Below are 24,187 nucleotides of genomic sequence, written 5' to 3'. Positions count from 1 at the left end.
TGTGTGCTTCTTTTCTTTTGCCCTATAAATAAACACCAGTGTAAACTGGCATGCACAATACCAGCATTATATTGTTCTATAGAAAAGTCATCCTTTAACCTTTTATTAATAAAGCACTCTACCAACTCGAGTACACTTCAGATCCATCAGACAGCCTGTATATGCACTTTACCAACATTTAAATTCTGTCTGCTCAGCGCTATTTGTCAATAAATGCTAGCAATTGCAAAATACCCATGTTTATTTTTCCTAGAACACTGATATGAGCAAGGTGCAATATGCAAGCACTGCAGAACAAATTCACAGCAACCTTCAGCATCAATCTGAAATAAAAGACTGAGATCAAAATCATACCTCTTAAATGTTCTGGAAGTTTTGCAGAGAGATATATACATTATTTTCTTATGACACTGGTTGTTTGATGCCATGACTGGAAGAGACTTTGGTGATACTGTCTACATCAGTAAGATCTTCTGTATTTGGAACAGAATGAAGCCCCTTCGCTGTGGCCCTCTTGTGGCAGGTTTCACAGGCAGTACCATGACTGTATTCTAACTAAACCTGGGGGCTTCCTGCAGCACTTTCTGCTCTTTGTTCATTCCTACATTCTTTTTTTAATTGATTGCCCACCTTAATACTTCTAATGTAAATCAAATTAATTCAATTTAGAGTAGGGAAATCTTTCCTTTTGAGAGGATTTTATAAGCACCCCCTCCACAATCCCTAACCATAGAACCCCTTCCATTTCACCCACAACACTAACTGGACTATTTTCCTTCCTCGGTTCTCTTAAACATCTTAACCTCAAGAGTGCAGACTAAAGGAAAGGAGTTCCACAGAAATAGTAGCAATTCTAACATATACTCAAAAGATGTGAATGTATTTGTAGATAACATGCTATAAAAACTATAAGGTATAAAAATTCAATAGCCCTTTGAGCTTCTTCTACTTGTTAAAATGGTAGCAATTGTCTGTCTCCCAAGCGCTTTTCTGTCACCATCAGTCAAATCCCTTTTGGATTACATGTTGATCAGGTCATTCTGAACTGAATCAGACATGGTTACGATTTCCAGTGTGCTTGCTGAAACCCAAGATATCTACCAAACCATATCCAATCACTCGACAAACATGTACTCCTGGGTGAAGCAAGGTATTTGTGCAGTGTAAAATAATTTTTGTATACAAAGCATTAGGGTACAATTTGACACATTGTCCAGGTGACTACAAGATCTAGGTGTCTTCAGCCAAAATTTAAACTTCACTGTGGAAGTCCCAGGAAGTACTAAGTTCCTCCAAAATAAAGATGGAACTGTCAGTGTGTCTGCCTAAACCATAGAATTGTGTGCAGAGTGAACTAAGAATTGAGGTAAATGATTCAGCATCAACATGCAGCTTCAGGCACGCCAAGTATTCCTCTTAAAATTCTGATCTACCATGGCCTCTGTTTTTTCACAAGACTGATACAGATGAGGAACACTATTTGACCCAGAATAGCTCATCCACCCAAAAAGACCTTACTGTCTTTCATAACAGTATCTTATTGTTTCTTAAATTTTTAACCTCCTCTACCATACCCGGAAATTCATTCCATGTGTTGATCACTCTTTGTGAGAAGAACTTTCTGACAGGAGTGATAAATTTGCCTTTTACTTGTTTGAATCTATTTCTTCTTGCATTACCCTCAAGATTTTGTTTGAAGCAGTGTTACAGATCTACCGTTTCTATATTTCTTACAATCTTAAAATCATTGTAAGTTCCTTTCTGATGAACGTCATGATGTACATCCAAAGCTTCTCCTATGGAGAAAAATAGCTGTTTCCTTTCAATAGGTATAGAATTTGAGCCTGTATACTTACAAAGTCTGGCAAAAAATTGAATTATATGGCTAACTAAAATATAACAATCTAGCTCATCATAAATTCACCAGCTCACAGCCGCATTACTATTTGTTTTTATTTCAAAAGGGGCAGAAATTACTGCTTTTTGACGACAGAGCAAACTTTTTTTTTAAAGTCCTTTTTGAACAATTCTGATTCTGTTTTTATGCTACACATTAATCAAAGCTATACCCTGTTGTCTTTGCACAGCAAATCAGAATCTGCCCCTGGCAAAGAATGAGGAAAAGTCAACAGGAATTAAGTTTCAGTGCAACTGTTTACTCAACTGTGGCCTGCAGTTATTGAAATTTTATCCATGGTTTTGTGTGACTACAGCAGTAATGAATTCAGCATGACTGCAATTCTCTAAGTAATGGCACATTTATTTCAAGCAACAACCTGCACATCTGCATTGACTGAGGTAAACTGCAATCTGGATCAACAGAAAAAGCCATGGCATTAACTATACCTGTTGTTGCTGGAGATGAACCAATTCAGCAGCAGTTACTTCGATCGAAGATGTGTCGCCGTTTGATCGCCCTTCCCTTGTGCTACTGTCTGGATAGTGGTTACCACTGCTAGCTTCGTTCTGATTGGCTGAACTGTTGCTTGCTGCCTCAATTCCAGATTCTTGCATCATGACTCAAAAACCTGAAAAATAATTCAGAACAACAGCTGTCAACATGGTAATCTTAGATTTTGTCCTCAGATTTGGAGTTGCCAAAGTGGTGAAAAAGTAGTAGCTAAAAGCCTTTTATTTCTTTTGAGTTGTTGTGCATAGACTTTGTAGTTACTTAATTACCTACACAAACAGCATCCATTTAGTACGTCACATTGACTGGATCTTACATAGATTAGAAAATTAATGCTACAGACCAGCATTTTCTATTCACTGGATCATACTATTTTTGTGGGAATTAATTTCACTGGCGGTGTTAAAATACCCATAAAACTACATGCCTTATAAGATTTCTAAGGGTTTAATTTAGCCCCATTTTGTGTCAGTACTATGTAACATAATTAAAATCCAACAAAAGAGCCAAAAAAGGCAATTAGGTTCATTTCCCTCCAGTAACTAATGTGAACAAAAAATCAGAAACCCATTTCATACTTGCACTGCCTTTTATTGTTCACGTTAGTGACAGAGGAAAAAAACAGTCCAGTGAACAATCATGTGCCTTAGAAAGTAAAATACAGCATTATGCTGATACTCTGGAAAAGTTCAGGTGGTTTCAAAGCTGCAATAGTCATATTCAAGATCTGCCACATGACTGTACTCCTGTTACATTTATCCATCTTCCTTTTTTAAAAGGAAAGTAATTTTGTGCATGAACCAGTTCAGATTCAGATTCTGACGTGATCCCTCCCTCCCCCCGTTGAACAGCTTATTGACAATTGTCTAGCTGGCACATGAAGAATGATCATGTGAACAAAATACTGGAGATCATTTGATGCTTGTGGAACTATATTCCAACACCTTCACAAAGGAAAAAAGGTGGAACTGGCAAAAACAATTCAGAATAGATATTGATCAATTTGAAGTTTACATCGTCAGTCTGTAAACAGAAAGTTGTCTGCCTCTGTTTAGCTGGACTGATCACATGCTTCGTGGACGACACCATGATTAGCCATTAATCTTTATTGAAAATTAATTTGATGCGCAGAAGAGTAAATCTTTGGATTAAACAATGTAATTTTGTGGAGAGTTAGGAGACTAAGAAAGGTGTGTAATAAATACATAAGTAGGATGGGTGCTGCAGCTTTAAATTCAGTTAAACAATAGAGCAACAGTTAAGAAAAACTAGCTTTTGCTGGATCAGTGCATCTGTATTCCAAAATAGACACATGGAATGCTTTACAAAGACTGAATATGGAAAACATGCCCTTGGTTACATGGGTTTAATTTTTCCAATAGTAAGAAATAAAACCTAATCAGTCTGACAAAAGAAGTATCGCCTCCTTAACTTTGGTTTGCCTTTGGCAGTTGGCAGGCTTTTAATTCATTTCACACCTTGATAGTGATGAACTTGTGTGATCAAACCCTAACAATAACTCTTTACTTTGATGAGTTAACCTTTTTGGGAAAGTTGCTCAGCTAACAAGAAGAGAGGCTTTATTCCAGGACAGTTAATGAAGGTTGACCAAGTCAGGCTGAAATGAATTAACTTAACTGATCAATTATTTATATGAAGCAGAAAAAATGCCCTTAAAACACTCTGCCTAATCATCAAAGGAAGTGAAAATTGAACTAAACACAGATTTATAATATCACATGCTTACTCCTGTGGGAAGCTCAGTCACTGGAACCAGAATGGGACTAATAAAAGCCGACTGCCAAAGATTCTAAATTAAAACAATTTCAAATGCTGTGAGACAGAAAATGCTAAACAGTAAAGTGTTACCAAATCTGTAAACTAGAAACAAAATTATCCAAATACAATGTGTCTAAAATGCAGTTTAAAAATACTATGTGCCACTCTACTGATATTATGCATGCACTGTCACCCCATAATGAATTTTCACAATTATAAAAGAGGAGTAAATTTTCTAATGCACAGCAGCTAAAAAGTAATCAAGAGAATGAGCCTAAAGGCTATTTCAATGTATGCAGAACTACTGACCCACAATAAACTGAAGGTAGCCCACAATGAATGCAGAATAATGCCCAAATACTAAGTACCTATTCTGATGAGGAACAGCTAAAATTAACACTCAATTAATTTTTGAATCGACAAACAAATGAAACTCATAAATCTACCTTCTCATTAATTTTACTGTAGTGTAATACTATGCTGCAATATCGAGAAGAAATCTTAAGTGTTATCCATCATGAATATCAAAAAAGGGTAGCACTAAAACAGCATAAATTATGTATATTACCTGTTGGTAAAAATGATAAATGTTTTATCATTTCCAATGCATAATGTGAGTTTCAGCATTATTGAAGATAAAAATATGTGATTTTCTTTGAATACTCATCTAGAGCAAAAGTGCATTAATTAATGGGGGGAAAGGACCTGCTTTACAAACACATATGATTTGTCAAGGTCACAATGCCTGTAGTTTTTTTTTCTTATCTTTGAACTGTCCTAGCAGTCTGTTGCCAATGTTAACAGGTTCTGTCAGGTTTAAATGCACAACAAATATCCTGGAACAACAACAACATTCAGCACAATAACACAAATAGTCCTTGTACAGGTTTTTAACTTGTTTACTACCAAACACCGCGATGAACAAGCATACGGTTGGTCACCTGCAACCACCTCTCACACTTGCAACACAATACTGCGCCTCTCTGACAGAGGCCTGTTAAGTCAGCATTTGTTGGACAAAGAACTTTCTGTCCATCTCAAGCACCCAGTATGCCCATACTCCTCTTGTTTAGCGCTGTCTCTTTCTGTTGGCTAGTGAGTGGGTGGTGGGGTGGAGGAAGAGAAAGCAAACAACTGCATAGATACCATTCCACTCTAAGGAAATCTAGTGGAGAACTAAACAGCTTGCTAATCTGCTAGCCCCTTCACTCAAGTCTCTGATAAGAAAAGCAAACCCAAATCTGCTTGAGCTGCATTCCACGGACAAGCTCCCTTCTTCTTTATCAAAACACAGCATTAAGTTTTGTCCAACCATACAGGATTAACTGCTGCTCACACCCGTAAACAGAGGTATATTTGTTTAATAACTGATTGCTGCCATAGCTACAGTAAACAACGTGCCTGCATTTGTGTTCATGAACAAACACATCATCTTGAAAGACCAATTTAACATTAACCAGGTGGAATAATCGACAGATTTTGTAGGTGACACTCAGCCAAGACAATGTAAACAGATTGAGGAGGAGAAAGGGGCCATTCTTTGGGAATCAAGGTCGAGGCAATGCATTGTGGCTTGAGTAAACAGTTGGAAGAACTTAAGACAAACAACTAGTCAGTCTTCTTTCATCCACTGACATTTATACAAGTGGTGATTTTTGTATATTAACATATATCAGCTGTTGCCCACCATGAAATCAGCCCAGTGAGAGACCAGGACAACCTATTTACACAAGGTTCTATTTACTCACAAAGAAGAATCGTTTGTAACAGCAGCTTAGCTTTATCCATCCGTTGCTAACCAACCAGAAACTTGTCCTATTTCTTTCATTTGGGTGTCTTTTTCTATGCTAAGATTAATCTTCCAATTTCCCTTTGTTCCAGTTCACATGTACTTTCTGCAGCCTTAATATGGATGGCACAACCAAGGAGCATGAAGGATTACAGAAGAAGTTATTCTTTATAATATGGAATTTTTTTAAGTTGTCTGACACACAAATATGATTTAACTGTGCATTTAAACCGGTTTGAAATAAACACACTCACAGAGAGCGATGTGCTCCGGGCAAAACTGAATAATTTCATCAAATGTCAACATGTGGGAAAATGGTTTTTCTGAGATGTATAGTTGAAAGCATTACAACACTTGAGCAATCTTGAAGCATCACAAGAAGGGTGGATTTGAGGTAAATAGATGCAGTTTACAACTGTTCCACAAGATAACATTTTCTCTTCAGGTTCAGCATTATGGATTATAGTCCACAATTTATCTGTCGACAAACATGGAAAAATTATATTATCTTATTTCCCTGACACTTTTACCTCATCAAAAAGTTGTTCTATCTGTTACTAATTTGAGCTGTAAAACCCATTTGTTCAGATAACTTGTATGCACTGCATACATGACCCTTTTGCAGCGAACATCATATCAAGGCATTGGGAGTGTTCAGATTATCATCAGCTTTTGAATGATTCCCCATCCTGCTGTACTCAATGTTGCACAATATACATTGTTTAAATTTACACACACACACAGTAATCATAATGCAAAACTAAACAAATCGCACCAACTAAAAGAAAGACTTGCATTTATACAGCGCTTTTCATGACTACTGGATGTCTCAACGCGCTTTATAGCCAATGAAATACTTTTGAAGTGTAGTCACTGTTGCAATGTGGCAAATGTGGCAGCCAATTTGCACACAGCAAACTCCCACAAACAGCAACACTATAATGACCTGATAATCTGTTTTTTGGGATGCTGATTGAGGATAAATATTGTCCAGGACACCAGGGATAACTCCCCTGCTCTTCTTCAAAATAGTGCCATGGGAACTTTTACATCCACCCGAGCAGGCAGATGGTGCCTCAGTTTAATGTCTCATCTGAAAAACAACACCTCCGACTGTACAGAACTCCCTCAGTACGGCACTGGAATGTCAGCCTTGAATTTTGTGCTCAAGCCCTGGAGTGGGCTACATGTCACATTAAACTTATCAAGACAAGAAATTATTTTAAGTAATATTTAAAGTGAACTTTCTTGATAAATAGAATGCTTTAAAGGGAATGCATATCAATTTGAAATAAAGATGCTATAAGATCAAAGCAGCAGGCTTCAATGCTTGCTCATTTTTTCATATAAATATCTTATACGTTTTGATTATGGTACTCCAATTGGTCTCCGTTATTTTAACCATCTAAAATAATGCAAGCATGTTCTTTCTAACAATCCAAAGGAGTGATTTTCTTTTGGTCATCAGCTGCATCACGTAATCCCAGGTCAAGTAAAACATGGGCTAGATGTAAGGCAAACCTTCCTAACATAGTTCCACAAATACAGGTTTACTCCAAGCTCAAGAGGATATCCCTTGTGCCCTTTCTTGTGCCAGTGACAAAAAAGGAATACAGTTTCATTCAGAAATCCAACCTTCTTAAATTATTCAAACACTTTATTTTTGAATTGACTGCAGGTGAATGGACTCTGCTCAGGGGTCAGAGTGGCTCAGATATCTGAATACTTACCTCTGAGTCAAAAGGTTGTGGGTTCAAATCTCATGCAGGAGACTTAAACATAAGATCTCAGCTGACACGCCATGGCAGTACAAAGGGTGTCCTGCAATGTCAAAGGTGCTGGCTTTCAGGTGAGCTGCTCTCTTAATTGGACATAAAGGATCCCATTGCACTATTTCAAAAAAAGTGCATGGGAGTTTTCCCTGGTGTTCTGGCCAATATTTATCCCTCAACCAACATTATTAAAAGAGATTATCTCATTATTATCACATTGCTGTTTGTGGGGCCTAGCTGTGTGCAAATTGGTTGCCACATTTCCTACACTACAAAAGTAATTACACTGCAAAAGTACTTAATTAGCTGTAAAGTGCTTTGGGGTGTCCTGAGGTCATGAAAGAAAGTAGATAAATGCAAGTCTTTTTGCCAGTATAAACTGGTAGCTAGACTAACTAGGGTACATTTTCCCCCAGGTATTCGAGCAATTGGTAGGCAGAACAAATTTTTTGGCCGCCTGTTCACGTGGACAGAAAGCCCAGCTGATTTTGATAGGTTTCCCAAGCAGCCTGCCCAATTGCAGGTCAGGATTTCTGCCTGAGATCTGCAGTAGTGAAGACAGGTGTCAAATCTGCCTGAGTTTGCACTGCTGATTTTTTTTTTGTAATTTCTCAGCTATAAGTTCAGTGCCCCTGAGAAAGAGCAAATTCTATCACTTCTCCACTTGCTTACAGAATTTGCAGAATGAAGGATAGAGTTATAAAATTCAATGATGTGGCAGTGAAAATACAAGTGGAGCATAGCATGGGAACAGAAGCAGGTCCTCTTCACTGGGAAACTCCCAAATTTATCCAGGCCCCTGAGTCACTGATTCCAATGGCTTGCTCCTTATTACCCTGATGCCTCCAAACTCCCCCTCATCACCTTTACACTGGGTTTCATGGATAATATACAGGCATCATCAGCCATGGCTATAACAGGTATGTTTTGTCCCCTAATAGCCATTTATGGATTAGCTGCTCTGCATCAAAAATGTGGAGATCCTGGACTGATGCAGACTGAATGCATCATGGCTACCACCAGGGTATCATGCACAAATCTACATAATTTGTAGACTATGATCAGGTGCACATTGAGAGAGTGGCACTCTTTCTTGACCATAAAAGGTCCTGGCTCATGTGTCACTGCCTTAATCTCCAGGAGTGCTGTGAGTAGCAGGCTGGACTTTTGGAAACCCAACAATTGCTGCAAATCCCACTGTTCTGTCCTATTGAGTGGAGAACTTGATGCCTTAGCAAACAGAGTATCCATCACTTCTATTATGCAGGCACAGGCAGCTGCCTAGCTAACTTGTGCAATGTCTCTCGCTACAGCATAGAAGGGATTTGAGTGCAACCATCATTTTGACTGCCACTGGCAGAGTGACCAGATGGCACAGAGGGTCACAACTTCTCCTGCAGGATGCAGCACAGGTCTGTTACTGTCTGCCTGGAGAATCAGATCTTCTTCACACATTGTTCCTCAGTGAACTATTAAACCTATTAGGAGTGTACGGACATATGTGCACAACCCCCCCTCCTATGTGCTGTAATAGCACTGGTTGCAGCTCCTGCATTTTCTCCTTGTTGCTCCTGCTGTGGGTGAAAGAGTTATTTTTGCTGGTCACCCTTTGGTACCGCACCCAAGTGACCGTTCTTCAAGTGAAATTGTGGACAGTGAATGTTGAATGGTTAACAGTGGGAGAGGGCATCACAACCAAGTCAGTCTTGTCCCCATCTAATACAAGCATACAAATTTAGAGCAGGAGTAGGCCACTCGAGCCTGCTCCGCCATTCAACAAGATCACGGCTGATCTGACTGTAACATCAACTCCACATTCCCGCCTACCCCCGATAACCTTTCACCACCTTGCTTATCAAGAATCTACCTACCTCTGCCTTAAAAATATTTAAAGACTCTGTTTCCACCGCCTTTTAAGAAAGAGAGTTCCAAAGACTCACAATCCTCTAAGAGAATTAAGTTCTCATATGTCTTAAATGGGTGACCCCTTATTTTTAAATAGTGACCTCTAGTTCTAGATTCCCCCACAAGAGGAAACATCCTTCCCACATCCACCCTGTCAAAACCCCTCAGGACCTTATGGGGTTCAATCAAGTCGCATCTTACTCTTCTAAATGCCAGCGGATACAAGCCTAGCCTGTCCAACCTTTCCTCATAAGGCAACCCGCCCATTCCAGGTATTAGTCTCGTTAACCTTCTCTGAACTGCTTCCAAAGTATTTATATCCTTCTTTAAATAAGGAGACCAATACTATACACAGTACTCCAGATATGGTCTCACCAATGCCCTGCATAACTGAAGCATAACCTCCTTACTTTTGCATTCAATTCCACTCACAATCAACAATTAACATTCTATTAGCTTTTCTCATTACTTGCTGTACCTGCATACTAACCTTTTGCATTTCATGCACTAGGACACCCAGATTCCTCTGCATCTCAGAGCTCAGCAATCTCACACCATTTAGATAATATGCTTCTTTTTTAAAATGCCAAAATGGACAATTTCACATTTTCCATCATTATACACCATTTACTTCATTATACTCTTTGCCAACTCACCTAACCTATCTATCTCTTTTTGTATCCTCCTTATGTCCTCTTCACAACTTATTTTCCTAGCTATCTTTGTGTCATCAGCAAATTTGGTAACCATACCCACATATACACTTCAAGCACATGATTGGACAGCTAGCAGGAATAGGAACCATGCCCAATTACTCCCTAACATAACAGCGCTGAGGCCAATTTGATAGTAATAGGCACTAAAGTTTATCTATCCCTCACTCCCATTAGGAGCCAGTTTGACAGGAGTGTCAAAGTTATTGGTACAACACTGTAGGACTAACTGCCACTGGGAGTATGCAATTAACAAATTTAACCAAAAGAGTCCGTCCAACACAACGTGTGGTGCAAAAATTCATATTTGTGCAGTTGAGGGTGTTCATTTGAGAACTAGCTGAGCCTCCAGCCAAGCTGTTCTTGTACAGCTACAACACTCATATCCGCACAACAATGTGAAAAATTGGTCAGATATGTCCAGTCCACAAAAAAGGACAAATCCAAACTGGCTAATTACCACCCAGTCAGTCTCCACTTAATTGGCAACAAAGTGATAGAAGGTTTCATTAACAGTGCTATTAAGACACTTAGTCACAATAACCTGCTTACCGATGCTCAGTTTGAGTTCCGCCAGGACAACTCAGCTCCAGACCTCATTACAGCCTAGGTCCAAACATCGACAAAAGAACAGAATTCCAGAGGTGAGGTGAGAGTGGCTGTCCTTGACAGCACTTGACAAAGTATGGCATCAAAGAGCCCTAGTAAAATTGATGTCAATGGGAATCAGGGGGAGAACTCTTCATTGGTTGGATTCACACCTAGCACAAAGGAAGATGGTTGTGGTTGTTGGAGACCAATCATCTCAGCCCCAGGACATCACTGCAGGAGTTCCTTAGGGCAGTGTCCTAGACCCAACCATCTTCAGCTCTTCATCAATGACTTCCCCTCCAACATAAAGGTCAGAAGTGGGGATGTTTGCTGATGATTGCAAAGTGTACAGCTCCATTCACAAGTCCTTAGATAATGAAGCAGTCCATACCCACATGCATCAAGACCTGGACAACATTCAGGCTTGGGCTGATAAGTGACAAGTAACATTCACGCCACACAAGTACCAGGCAATTGTAAATCATTTGTTAATTGTGTTTAATTGTATGCAGGTGCTGGACATTAATTGGGGATTCATTTATGTTCCTATAAGTAGGCACAAACTGAAACTGTGGTTGTTGTATTAGGAATGTGCAACTCCACAAATAAATGGTTACAAAAGTGTGTAAAGATTGTCTTTCTATCTTTCACCAACTGGCTTTCTGGATTATAAAAGCAATGACCATCTCTAACAAGAGAGAATCTAATCATTTCCCCTCAACATTCAACAGCATTACCATCACTCAATCCCCCACCATAAACATCTTGGGGGTTACCATTGTTACAAATAAGATGGGAGGAGTGCACTGTCTTTCTCTAGTTCCACTTCTCCACAGGTTACAACATATGTTAAAATGTTTACCCAGTTACCGATGCAGCCGATTATATGCTCTATCTCTTTTAGTTTCAGAATAAAATCCACCTACCAGATATCTTTAATAAACAACAAAAGTATTAATTTATTATAAAACAAGACATAGTCAGTAAAGATGCAAAACTTTAATACATGGTTTGAAATATGACAGTTAATATATATATATTCCCTTCTAAATACCCCCCACACACACGTTAAAGGAAAAATAAAATATGCTTTGGCCAAAGTACTTGCTAATTCTTGAGAAAAAGGAAAAGATATGACATACAGTCTGGCATCCGAGTACACGTAGATGGGTCACTGGGATCTTTTCAGAAGCAGTTCGTTCAAGGGAAATCAAGAGGAAGTCTTCCAGAAGCTTCTCAGGAGAAATGCTGCTTCAGTTTCTCTATTTCTTAGACTTAAGTCTCAGAGCTTCTCAAAGAGGTGGAGAAAAGATGAACTTCTCTTCTCTTTTACCAGGCTGATCTCCAACAGACTCAAAACAGCATTCAAAAATGAAACCCACTCTTGAGCACCATAAATCTTGAAATGTCACTTCTCTCGTAAACAACTCCCATAGTCAGAAGGCACCTGTTGTTTACTTAGCTGAAGACATGGGACATCCAGAAAATGTTGTTTTTAAACAGAGTCCTTCCAGTGACCCTTTAAAAAAAACAAATCCATGGAATCCCTTCGGTCTCAAATGAATCCATCTCCACAATTCTAAAACACAAGTCCTCAAAAAAAATTTAAAAATAGAAGCACTTTCATAACACCATTGAACAGAAACCTAACTGACCCAGCCACTAAATACTATGGCTACAAGAGCAGCTCAGAAGATGGGCATTCTGTAATGAGTAACTCACCTTCTGACTCCCCAAAGCATGTTCACTATCGACAAGGCACAAGCCAGCAGTGTGATGAATACACTCCACTTGCCTGGACAAATGCAGCTCCAACAACACTCAAGAAGCTCGACACCATTCAGGACAAAGCAGCGTGCTTGATTGGCAACTGTTTCGACCAAGGCGGGAGGAGTGCACTGTCTTTCTCCAGTTCCACCTCTCCATAGGCCACAACATATGTTTAACCAATTCCCAATTAGGGCCAATTATCGACTCTATTTTTATTTCAGAATAAAATCCACCAACCAGGTTTCTTTAATAAACAACAAAATTATCAATTAATTATAAAACAGGACATATTCAGTAAAGATGCAAAGCGTTACCACACAGATTGAAATATTGAACATTCCCTTGTAACTTAGCCCAACACACACCCACACACACCAGTTCAAGAAAAAAATAGGAAGTTTTCTCTGCAAAGATCTTTTTACAGAAAAGACAAAAAGAATACTTTAGCCAAATACTTGTTAATGCTGGAAGGAAAAGGATAAGATATGGATTGATATCACTTGTCTCTTTTCTGGTGTCCCAAATAAGGTAGACAGCTGTCGCCGGAATCTTTTTGGAGCAGTTCTCTTCAGGTGACGTTGAGGACTAGTCTGGCAGGCTTTCCAAAAGAAAAGCAGCATCAGGAGTTTCAGCTATCACACACAGGGTTCTCAGGGTTTCTCAGAGAGGTGGAGAAAAAATGATTCGGTTGCTTCTCTCGTAGCAGGCTGACCTCCAACTGACTCAAAACAAGCCAAAACGAAACTAACTCTTGAGCACCATAAATCTTGACATGTCAGTTCTCTGTAGCTGTTTACTTAGCTGAAGACATGTGACTTCCAGTAAGTGTTTTTAAGCAAAGTCCCAAAGTTCTTCTAGCGATCTTTTTAAAAAAAAACAAAGTCCAGCATCTATGGAATCACTACAGTCCTCCAAAGCAATCCATTTCCACAATTTTAAAACACGAGTCCTCACAAAAATTAAAAAATGGAAGTACTTTCATAACACACCCCATCCACCCCCTTAAACATTCACTCCCTTCACCACCAGCATAAAGTGGCAGTAGTGTGCACTATCTAAAAGATACATTGCAGCAACTTGCCAAGGCTCCTTTGACAGCACCTTCCAAACCCTCAATCTCTACAACCTAGAAGAACAAGGGCAGCAGACGCATGGGAACACCACCACCCGCAAGTTCCTCTCCAAATTACACGCTATCCTGAGTTGGAAATATATCGCCATTCCTTCACTGTTGCTGGTCAAAATTCTTAAACTCCCTCCCTAACAACACTATGGGTGTACCTACACCAAAGAACAAATAACAGTAAAATCCGCTGTCATAGCCGGGAAAAACTCAAATCCAGGAAAATGAATCCACTCGATAAAATGTTTTCCTGGTCAGTGCGTATTGGTTGCTCTGATCAGCCTGTCCTGGACTCTGAGATAGTCTGTGTGATAGGTCAGCTAAGGGAAAAGGATGAGAGAAAGGGAAAAACTAGTCAAAGTTAAACTAGACGGCTAGTCAAAGTATCCAACCAGCACTGAAAGCTCAGGGTTAAGACTCGAGAATGAAGAAGGGAGATGAAGAAATTCTTTGCTCAGAGGATTATCGGGACAAGTGACTATTGAGACAGGAACTGTCAAATAATTTCAATAGGAATTGGATATATCAGAAGAAAGAATGTAACAGGATTCGCAGAAATGCAAAGATTAGGTGGCATCAGTTGAAGAGCTTGCACTGGGCACAAGTGAACAATCCAAATGGTGCCATTCTGTTCTGTAATTGAGCCGCAATAGATGGGGAATGGGGTGGAATAGTGAGTGCATGATAGTCAACATCTGGTCTAGTGGATTTTATTGTGTGAAGAATTGATGTGATCTTGTAACATTGAGGCACAGCAGAGTTGGGTACTTGTTGTCACTATGAGGTCTCTTGTGACATTACCCACAGGTAGGCTGAGGCTTGGTGAGCCAATAATGACATTTACTGGGCCCTCAAGTAGACACTAAGGACTGGATGTTCCTCCTTGGCAGTAATCCCACTGGAGCTGCATTGACCAAGTTTGGTACCAGCTTACACAGTTCCAGACACTGGCCCAGGTGATAACTTTCAAAAGGAAACTGGATACATGCTTGAAAAGGAGACATTCTAATTTGCAAGCCAATAGGAATAGAGCAAGGGAGTGGTATGAATTGGATTGCCCTTTGAAAGAGCTGGCACAGACACAATAGGCCAAAAGGCCTCCTTCTGTGCTGTATGATTCTATGATATGAACTGCAGCGATTCAAGGTGGTGGCTCACTGCCACCTTCTCAAGGGCAATTTGAGATGGGCAATAAATGCTGGCCTTGCCAGCAATGCCCACATCCCAGGAACAAAAAATAAAATTAAATACATGTTTTGATCAGAGTAGAAGTAGCGTTGTTTTGCATCTAGTTCATACTACACATAACCTGGAAATGTCAGGTGCCGAAAGAGTTTAATTTTCTTAAAATAAAGCGAAAAGTGAAATTTAAAAGATCATCAATTTTAGTTGGACATTGTGGGGCAGAAAAAGTAGTGATGAGAGAAAGTGACAACAGGAAGACAGGACTGTACACAGATGGCCCACAGTGGAGCTGTCCAGAAAAATAAAAAAAATGCATCTCCACTCAAACTTTCAGCAGATTGTGAAAGAGATTGGGCAATTAGTGCTGAATTAGGGGCAGTTCTGTGATGCAGACCCACTGGGTTGAAACTGTCTAAACTCATTTAATTTAGGGCTTTACAGCTAACAGATAAAGGAAACTTTTACTCCATCTGGATGGATTGGATCTGAACCCAGAGGCGAAGGTAAAGTGTGCTACCATGGTGTACCATCCATTTCCCTGAACTTAAAATACAAATTAGATCTTTAAAAAAAAATCACTGAAATGTATGGTGACCATGGCTATACTGCTAATGGGCATGCTCCAACCCAGATTCCACAGCCATGCTGTCTTTACTGTCTGCCTAATTGGAATAACTGGACATTTCACTTACCACAGGGATGTCACAACTGGGTGCCCATAGCTGTCCCATAATTATTTTTTCTGATATACAGAGAGCAAATAAGGATGCTACATTGTTCCCGCAAAGATATTTTCAGTTTTTACAATGTAGATCAATTTCACGACTGCTGTGCTGTACTCAGACCACTGACCTCTACTCTTCACCCTTAGATTCCTAACAATAATTAAAGTGGCACACAAGCTGCACGCTCTTCATATTGAACGCCCCGGTAAAAATGTAAAATCCTCAAAACAGATGAAGCTATACAGGACAATTTTCTTTTTTTTAAATTTTCTCTCAAATTTTTTTTCTTCCTTCCCCTCCTAAAAGCATTGATTGCTTTACTGGGTTCAGTTCCAAGAATAGCAATCACTCTCTGATACCTCGCAAAAATGGTCATTATTCATACAACACTCTCAACAGTCAGTGTTGGGCTATTTGATTATATATAGGACAACTCAGCAGGCTTCAATTCAGTCTCTAACCAACATCCACAAACGCACATCTCTAGTGAAGGTCACTGACCAATATTTCTGTAGCTAATCCATGGGCAATGTAGCCAATTGCAACCCAACCCAGTACAATTAACTCATCGTAGGCTGAGAATCAAACCCAATCTATATAGCTCAAAGATGGCATATTTTCCTCAATGCCATCAGAGTTCCCAACTGTAATTGACAACTGTAGGGCATCGTCACTTTAAACAGCTTCTATTATATAAGTAACGACCTTTGTATTGCAAAAAGCAGTCATTAGTTTTATTTTATGGTCTTATCAGAATCATCTATGATATTAAAGGATTGGAAGACAATCCTAGAAAGGTGGGATGGTGGAGAGAAGTGGATGTTCGATGTGAAACTGTTTTTCGGAAGTTTATAGAAAGCAAAAGGGCCATTACCCATGGAATATTAATGATTCGTAAACATTGTTTAGTAGCTGACAATTTTTTCTTCTACAGGTGATTTATACAACTTCAGAAACTTCTTATTTTTCTTTAACTTCTGTGCCAATACTTTCTGGAAATTTCTTCCCAGCCCCCTCCTCTTCTAAAGCTCAATACATGTGCTGGGCGATTTATGGACAAGACATCAGTTAAGCTTGAGAAATAGTACAGAAGGGGTGGTTTCAGATTTCTGGAACATTAAGGCAAATTCAGTGAAAGGCAGCAGCTCTACTGAATTGAAATGGCATCAGTGTCCTTGCAGGAAGAATTAACTGCATATTGACATGCAGGCCCCCGCCTGCCAAGACTGAGGCACACATTATTTTGCCGCAGGAAAATTAAAACTTAAAATTGTGGCTGGGAAGTAAAGAGGGCCTATCACAAGGAATTGCCAAGCCCCTGATTGGAAAGATATTTGCATACTAGCAGACAATGTTGGAACAAAGAACCCAGTTCCCTGCTTCTCCAATACACAGAAGAGCTGGTCAGGCCAGTTTGGTCACATGACTAACTGGCTGTTTGAATTTGAACTTGCTGAGAGAAACAAACTCAGAAAGCTGTTTGCTCCTGGACTGGAAAAGACCTCTCTCCTGTCTGCTCCCATCTCATTCTCACCAGATTCGAAAGCCACTGAAGACACAGAAACTCAAAGAGAGAAAAGTCTCCTACGTGAACAAGGTTTAAGAAGAATACTAGGCCCCAACGAAAAGTAAGGGCTGTCTACAATCAAAGACACTACAGTGAGCTGGAAACACAGAAAGAGCAACAAGAAACCCCCTTCAGACTGCCTCAAACCTCTCTACTTTATTTTTCTTCTGCTCTTTTCTGTCCCCATTTGCATGTGTGTATCGCGTATGCATGTTAGCATAGGCACATCGTATATACGTAGGCATTAACCAAATTAGAGTTTAAATAAGTTTAATAAATTTCACTTTTCTTCTTTAAACCTGGTGTGCTCATTTCTTTGCCTTATAATTGGAAAGTGGTGAACAAGGATTCACCAAGGGGAGACTCAAAACACAGCGTGTTCAAAAATTAAACCCTGTTACAATAAGATCAGGTGAAGACAGTAAAAGACACCTTTCTCACCCGGTCGTAACAATATTAAGAGGGGATTTAAACTTGCACTTTTAGGGAAGCAAGGAAGAGTAAAACTTGGAAAGTTGATGACTATTGAAGCTCCTCATTTTAACTGCAGTTAAAGGAGGCTTTGTGAGGTAGAAAAGGGAAGAGAGGATAATAAACACAAACTAGATAACATATATGATTTAGACATTGATATGGGAAGAGTAACTATTAAAGTTTTGCTGTTGATCCCAAAGTGGGATCAAAGAGGATCAACAAAGTGTCAGGAAGAATGCAGATGACTACAGCACACAGAAACAGGTAAGTGCAATTTAATATAACCATAAAGCAAAGTATCTAGCTATTTATCTCATTGCTGATTGTGGGACTGTGTCAAGCACAAATTTGCTGTCATATTTCCCCAGGTTATGACAATGATTAAACTTCAAAAACACAAAAAAGGATATGAAATGCTTTGCAACCTGTCCTAAGGTCATGAAAGGCACTATATAAATGCAAATTATTTTAATTAAATAAATTTGAGAAGAAAAACAATGAATGGAAATATACTTACAGTAAATTTTTCAACACAATGGAGAAGTAAAAGAACAACCCAATATCTAGTTATTCAATAGCATAACCCAGGGGATGTAACAATAAGACCCAATTGTGATCAGAACTGGATATTGTAATTGATTATTGAAATAATACCACCCTGTCTCTTTTGTGGGCTGACTCACTTGTTTTTGAATTATCTTTTTCTTTAGGTCAACTTCTAGCAGGAAAAACAAGCCCGATTCTTCTTCAAGCACCTGGACCCAGGTCTGCACCACACTGTTTAAAATCTGACTGCCTGCAAAGATGGTTTTTTCCTTTTTTTAAAAATTCTGACGCAGAACACAGAGTTGTCCATATGAATAAAACAGAGCGGTTGGCTATCTGAGCCAAGATAATCTTCAGAATTCTCATTCCATCTGGACCAATGTTCTCTCTAATTTCTCTTTGCTGAGCACGGCCTTTTTGTTTTTATTACACGGGCCCTTTACGATTGATGCGTGGCTGCGTAGACGTGCATCTTAAAGGAAATGTAGATGTGAACTGCCTGTTGGATCCTTGCACAGTATGTTCTGGATTGCTGCATGACCGTGCACCCATGCAGTTTGGAGGGAACACTGAGCTGGACCCCTCTCTCTGGCCTCACCTTCTCTAGATTTTCTTATTGAGAACTGCAGGCATGACATTCAGCTGTCTCAATTTCTCTGCTCCCTTCACTCACTCTAGCCTACTTCCTTCTGAACGTGCAGCACTCCGTTCTCTTGGGTGCAACCCTAACATTCTAATTAAACCTGCTGTCAAGGTGGTGGTGTTGTTGTTTGGCAACCTGACCTCTACCTGGTGGAGGCTGTATGCCAACTCTCAGACACCTCCTGCTGCCTCCCGAGGACCATAACCCCACCAGTAAACATCAAGCCATCATTTCCACTGACCTCATCTCCTCTAAAGATGTTCCCTCTACGGCCTCCAACCTCGTAGACCCCCACCCCGCATAACCTACTTCTCTGTTCCAGACCTACTTGGGTCCCCTTCCTCACCTCTTTCTTCCATACATTGACTGTTTTGGTGCCATTTCCTGCTGTCGTCTTGAACTGGAAAATTTCATCAACTTTGTTTCAAAGTTCCACCCTTCCCTCACCTTCACATGGTCAACCTCTGACTCTTCTTTTCCCTTACTTAACTTCTTTCTCTCCATTTCTGGGGATAACCAATTGACCAATATCCACTATAAGCCCACCAACTCCCACAGCTACCTTGACTACACTTGCTCTGCTTTCTCTAAGGGCTCTATTCTCCCAGTTTTTCCAGCTGTCGCATCTGTTCTGGCGATGCCACCTTCCATGCCAGTGCTTCTGATACATCTTTTTTCCTCAAACAAGGATTTCCCTCTACCGTGGATGACCATGTCCTTTCCATTTTTCATACTTCTGCTCTCACCCCTTCCTTCCCTCCCAGAATCACAGTAGGGTTTCCCTTGTCCTCACCTTCCACCCCATCAGACTCCACATTCAACTGATCAACCTTTGCATTTCTGCCACCTCTAATGTAATTCCACCACCAAACACATCTTCCCCTTCTCTCCCTTTTCAGCATTCCAAAGGGATTGTTCCCTCCTCGACACTCTGGACCACTCCTCAATCACCCGCCAATACCCACTCCCCTTCCCATGCAATTGCAGGACATGCAACACCTGCCTTTCCACCTTCTCCCTTCCCACCGTCCAGGGCTCCAAATGCTCCTTCTAGATGAAACAGTAATTTAACTTGTACTTCTTTCAATTTAGTATACCGTATTCATTGCTCACAATGTAGTCTCCTCTACACTAGGGACACCAAACATTGATTGGGTGATTGTTTTGCAGAACACATCGATTCAATCCGCATGACCCCGAGCTTCTGGTCGCCAGTCTAACCTCTCTATCCACGACCTCCTGCACTGTTCCAATGAAGGTCCACGTAAGCTTGAGGAACAATACCTCATCTTTTGATTAGGAAGCCTTCTGGGCTCAACATTTGAGTTCAACAATTTCAGATCATAACTTATGCTCCAATTTTTTCGAATAGCAGCTGTTGGTGATGATTTTGATATTCCAATTTACATATCCTCTAGATCCATCTTTTATTTCTTTACTTGCCCCATTACCATCTATCCTACCTTGCACCATCATCCGTTTTGCCATTTAATCTCTCCTGCCTTCCACCCGATCACAGACCTTCCCTTTTGTTCTTCGCTCCCTTCCCATGCCTCTGTACTTGCTTAAAACCTGTTACATCTCTAACTTTTTCCAGTTCTAATGAAAGGTCATCGACCTGAAATGTTAATTCTGTTTGTCTTCGGAGGCTACTTGACCTGCTGAGTATTTACAGTATTTTCTGTTTCTATGTCAAATTTCCAGTATCCGCCATGTTTTGCTTTTTTATAACAAAATGCATAATTGCATAATTGACCAAAATGCAAATGACCCCCCCCCCCCCCGGGTCATCCTAACTCATTTGTTTTTGAGATTATCTTTCCTTCTAGTCAACCTCTACCCGCAAAACAATCCTGATTATTCTTCCATCAACAGTCTCCATGCCTACACCATGCTGTTCAAAATCTGACGGCATCAAACATGGGATTTTCCTTCTCCTATTTAATTCTAACCCCAGGCGGCAGAGGGGTGTTATCCATATGAATAGAGTAATTGTTGACTACCTGAACCAAGCTAACAAGTTGGTTAATCCCCCTCAACCCCAACCCCACCAGTAATCCTAGCTAAGAACCTGGGATGAGAGAATAGACCCTCAATGAATCAGTTTGAAATAACTGTAAACTTTAATTTTTTTAAATTCTTTCTTGGGATGTGGGCGTCACTGGCAAGGACAGCATTTGTTGCCCATCCCTAATTGCCCTTGAACTGAGTGGCTTGCTAGGCCATTTCAGAAGGCAGTTAAGAGACAACCACATTGCTGTGGGTCTGGGTCACCTGTAAACCAGACCAGGAAAGGACAGCAGATTTCCTTCCCTAAAGGACATTAGTGAACCAGATGGGTTTTTACGACATTCAGTGATAGTTTCATGGCACCATTACTGAGACTAGCATTCAATTCTACAGTTTAATTAATTGAATTTAAATTCAAATTATTAAATTAAATTAACTTTAAAAGTGGGATGTGAACCCATCTCCCTATGGCATTAGCCAAGACACTTGGATTACTAGTGTCATTACCACTACACCACCGACTCCCCTTAATATATATTTTCAGTGCCTGCAGTTTACTGTCTCTTGCATTAACTCTGCACAGATCTGTTTTGTTTAAAAACACAACTCAACTTAAACATGACTCAATCCCAAAATCCCAAAACGTGAATCCACCTGAGGCAGAGTTTTACAGCCCATAATGTTCTGTTTATTAAAATGAGAAACATCATTGGCTGCACATTCACAATGGTTTATTCCCTGAAGTGCTATTCCACATTGGAATTATGTGTTTATGTCAAGATTATTAAATACAAAAGCAAAGGAGGCATGATGACACCATCTAAAGTGATGGTTAGGTTACATCTAACAGCACTGTTTGTGTACCTACACCACAAGAACTGCAGCAGTTCAAGAAGGCAGCTCACCACCACCTTCTCAAGGGCAATAAATGCTGGCCTAGCCAACAATGCCCATGTCCCATGAACGAATAGACAAAAAAACACCTGGAATATACAATTAGGCTTCTCCCTATAGCAGGAATATAATAGTTCTGGAGAAGGTGCAACAAAGATCTACCAGGACGATAGGAGTTGGAGTTACGAGGAAAGGCAAGAGCAACTAGGGCCGTATACTCTGAAACCAAAAAGACAAGGGGAAAACCTGTTCAAAGTGATAAAATGAATAGATAAGGTAAAGACTGATTTACTTAAGAATAGAACAGATCTAAGAGGCTAGTTCTCAACAGAAGTACAAAATACATAAAGCAGAAAATTAGAACTTTTTCATGCATACAGATATCAGAATGTGCAATGCTTTGCTAACAGTGTCAATAGGTGATGTATCAACTGCAGCATTCAAAAAGATACTGAATAATAACTTAAAGGGACATTTGAAAGAGTAGAAGAGAAAATGACAAAATTGTATTAGTCTGGGAGGAAGGAAGGAAAATTGAACTCTGTAAAATCAGTCCCCAAGAGCAACCTAAACACAGCAGAGGCAAGAAGCACTGAATGGTCTCCTGCTGTGCTTAAAATCTGGAAGGAAAACAGCAGCAAAAATGATCACTATCTCAGAATAGACTGAAAAATATCCAATGCCATATTGGCCGTGGACGGTTTTCAGCTGTCTGAAGCAGCTGCCTAAAACAGCCAAGCCTGCCGGTTTTCCTGGTGTGGATATGACCTAGAAACCAGATGCTATCGAATAGGCAAGTTTTATTTATTTTTAAGTCATGTGGAACCAGGATGAGCAGGAATGCTCCATAAGCTTTAAAATTCAACTTGTTCTTTTGAATAATTAACTCAAATGTGGATGAGGGAAGACACTAACTATCTTTTTCGCTCAGTTTAATATACTTTCTGTTGATTGCAGTGCACAAAGCAAAAGCCGGAACAGCTGTGGAATTCATTTCTCTCTCTCATACACAAACACATTCTCATTCAGCTTTTAAAATATTTCATAGGCTTTAACTGACAAAACTATTTAAATTCTTCCTCCAGTTTTTCTTCAGAGTTTTTTAAAAAATTGGGCAAAAACTTCTAGAAACCAAAGAAGAACGCAGCACTTCAACTAATTAAATAGTAATGATGTTAGGTACACTGTACATACTCAAGTACACAATGTGCACCCAGCTAACACACAGTTACATTCTGGAAAAAAAAAATCAAGCAAAATCTTTGGGAGGCTGAGGCCTTTAAGCAAAAGCTTTAATGGAGGCATTAAACAGAAAATAGTTACTGAGAATAAACAAAATTGCATTAAAAATAATTTTAGAAAGCATTCCGAGTGATTTATGTCGAGAAGATAACAATACTCTGTAGTCGTTTTGGAGGCAGCTATGACAGATCAGTGACCAGATTAACACTGGAACTCCTATTACAGTGCCACCTACAGCAAAGTGTTACAGATCAGTTTTATAGCCAAGTGTGAATATTTTTATATTTGAATCCTCATAGGAAATATCTACATTGCAGTTTTCAATGGAACATGTGACCCATGTAAGAATTATTGAAGCAATGAAGCGCTGAGAAATCACATTCAAGTGCTTAACAATTACAAAAGGAATCTAATAGTACGTGGAACAGGAGTCCACAGCAGCCTTAAAGCAAATACTGGAAGCAGTTTTGCAGACACCAAGTGCCATCATAACTTAATTATGAATATATCACGTAACCCCTGCTTAGCCAGAGGTGCAGGACCTGTTTGGCCTCTGGGGTCAGATTGAATCCATTCCAGGGGTATGAGGGTCTGAAAATGCAATGCAGTCCAATTAAACTCATGTGACCAATACCATGTGATTAATTTGATTATATTTATTCCCATTCTCCCAGAACTTCAGTGACCTCATACAAATCAAGAGCTGAGTCATATAATCTAGAAAAGTCCTAGATTCAATCATCACCCTTTGGTGACTTAGCTGATCTTAACCAGTTCACCTTAGTACCCCTGAGCTGGGAACACAGGCGGTATGAAAGTGTAGATATCAAGTGAAACAGCATCAGGGTCAAGTGTAATACTACCCCCCCCCCAAACCCTCCACCCCACCAGTCAAGTAAGTTCACTTCTAGGGATCACCCATGGATAATGGTTATTTGTGTTAGTTGCTGGAAGATACATGGTCCTGTGGAACTGTATCCTAACAAGATGTATAATTCCTTCAGAAGAGGAGGACAGGGAAGAGAAAACATTGGGAAGAAAAGAGAAGG

At 39.8% G+C, this 24,187-nt stretch overlaps 1 protein-coding gene across 16 annotated transcripts in view; it reads right to left on the bottom strand.

Annotated features, from left to right (window-relative positions):
• The window catches only part of LOC137380025 (forkhead box protein P1-like), a 621,483-nt gene that overhangs the window by 342,890 nt on the left and 254,406 nt on the right, over positions 1-24,187 (bottom strand). For all 16 annotated transcript variants that reach the window (XM_068051516.1, XM_068051514.1, XM_068051512.1 and 13 more), the window contains one exon: positions 2,347-2,528. In XM_068051516.1, coding sequence (XP_067907617.1) covers positions 2,347-2,517 — 171 coding nt within the window. In that variant the 5' untranslated portion in view covers positions 2,518-2,528. The remainder of the gene's footprint in view (positions 1-2,346; positions 2,529-24,187) is intronic.

Source organism: Heterodontus francisci, chromosome 19 (genome assembly GCF_036365525.1).
Source record: "Heterodontus francisci isolate sHetFra1 chromosome 19, sHetFra1.hap1, whole genome shotgun sequence".
NCBI lineage: Eukaryota > Metazoa > Chordata > Chondrichthyes > Heterodontiformes > Heterodontidae > Heterodontus > Heterodontus francisci.
This window is presented reverse-complemented; position numbering and strand designations above follow the sequence as displayed.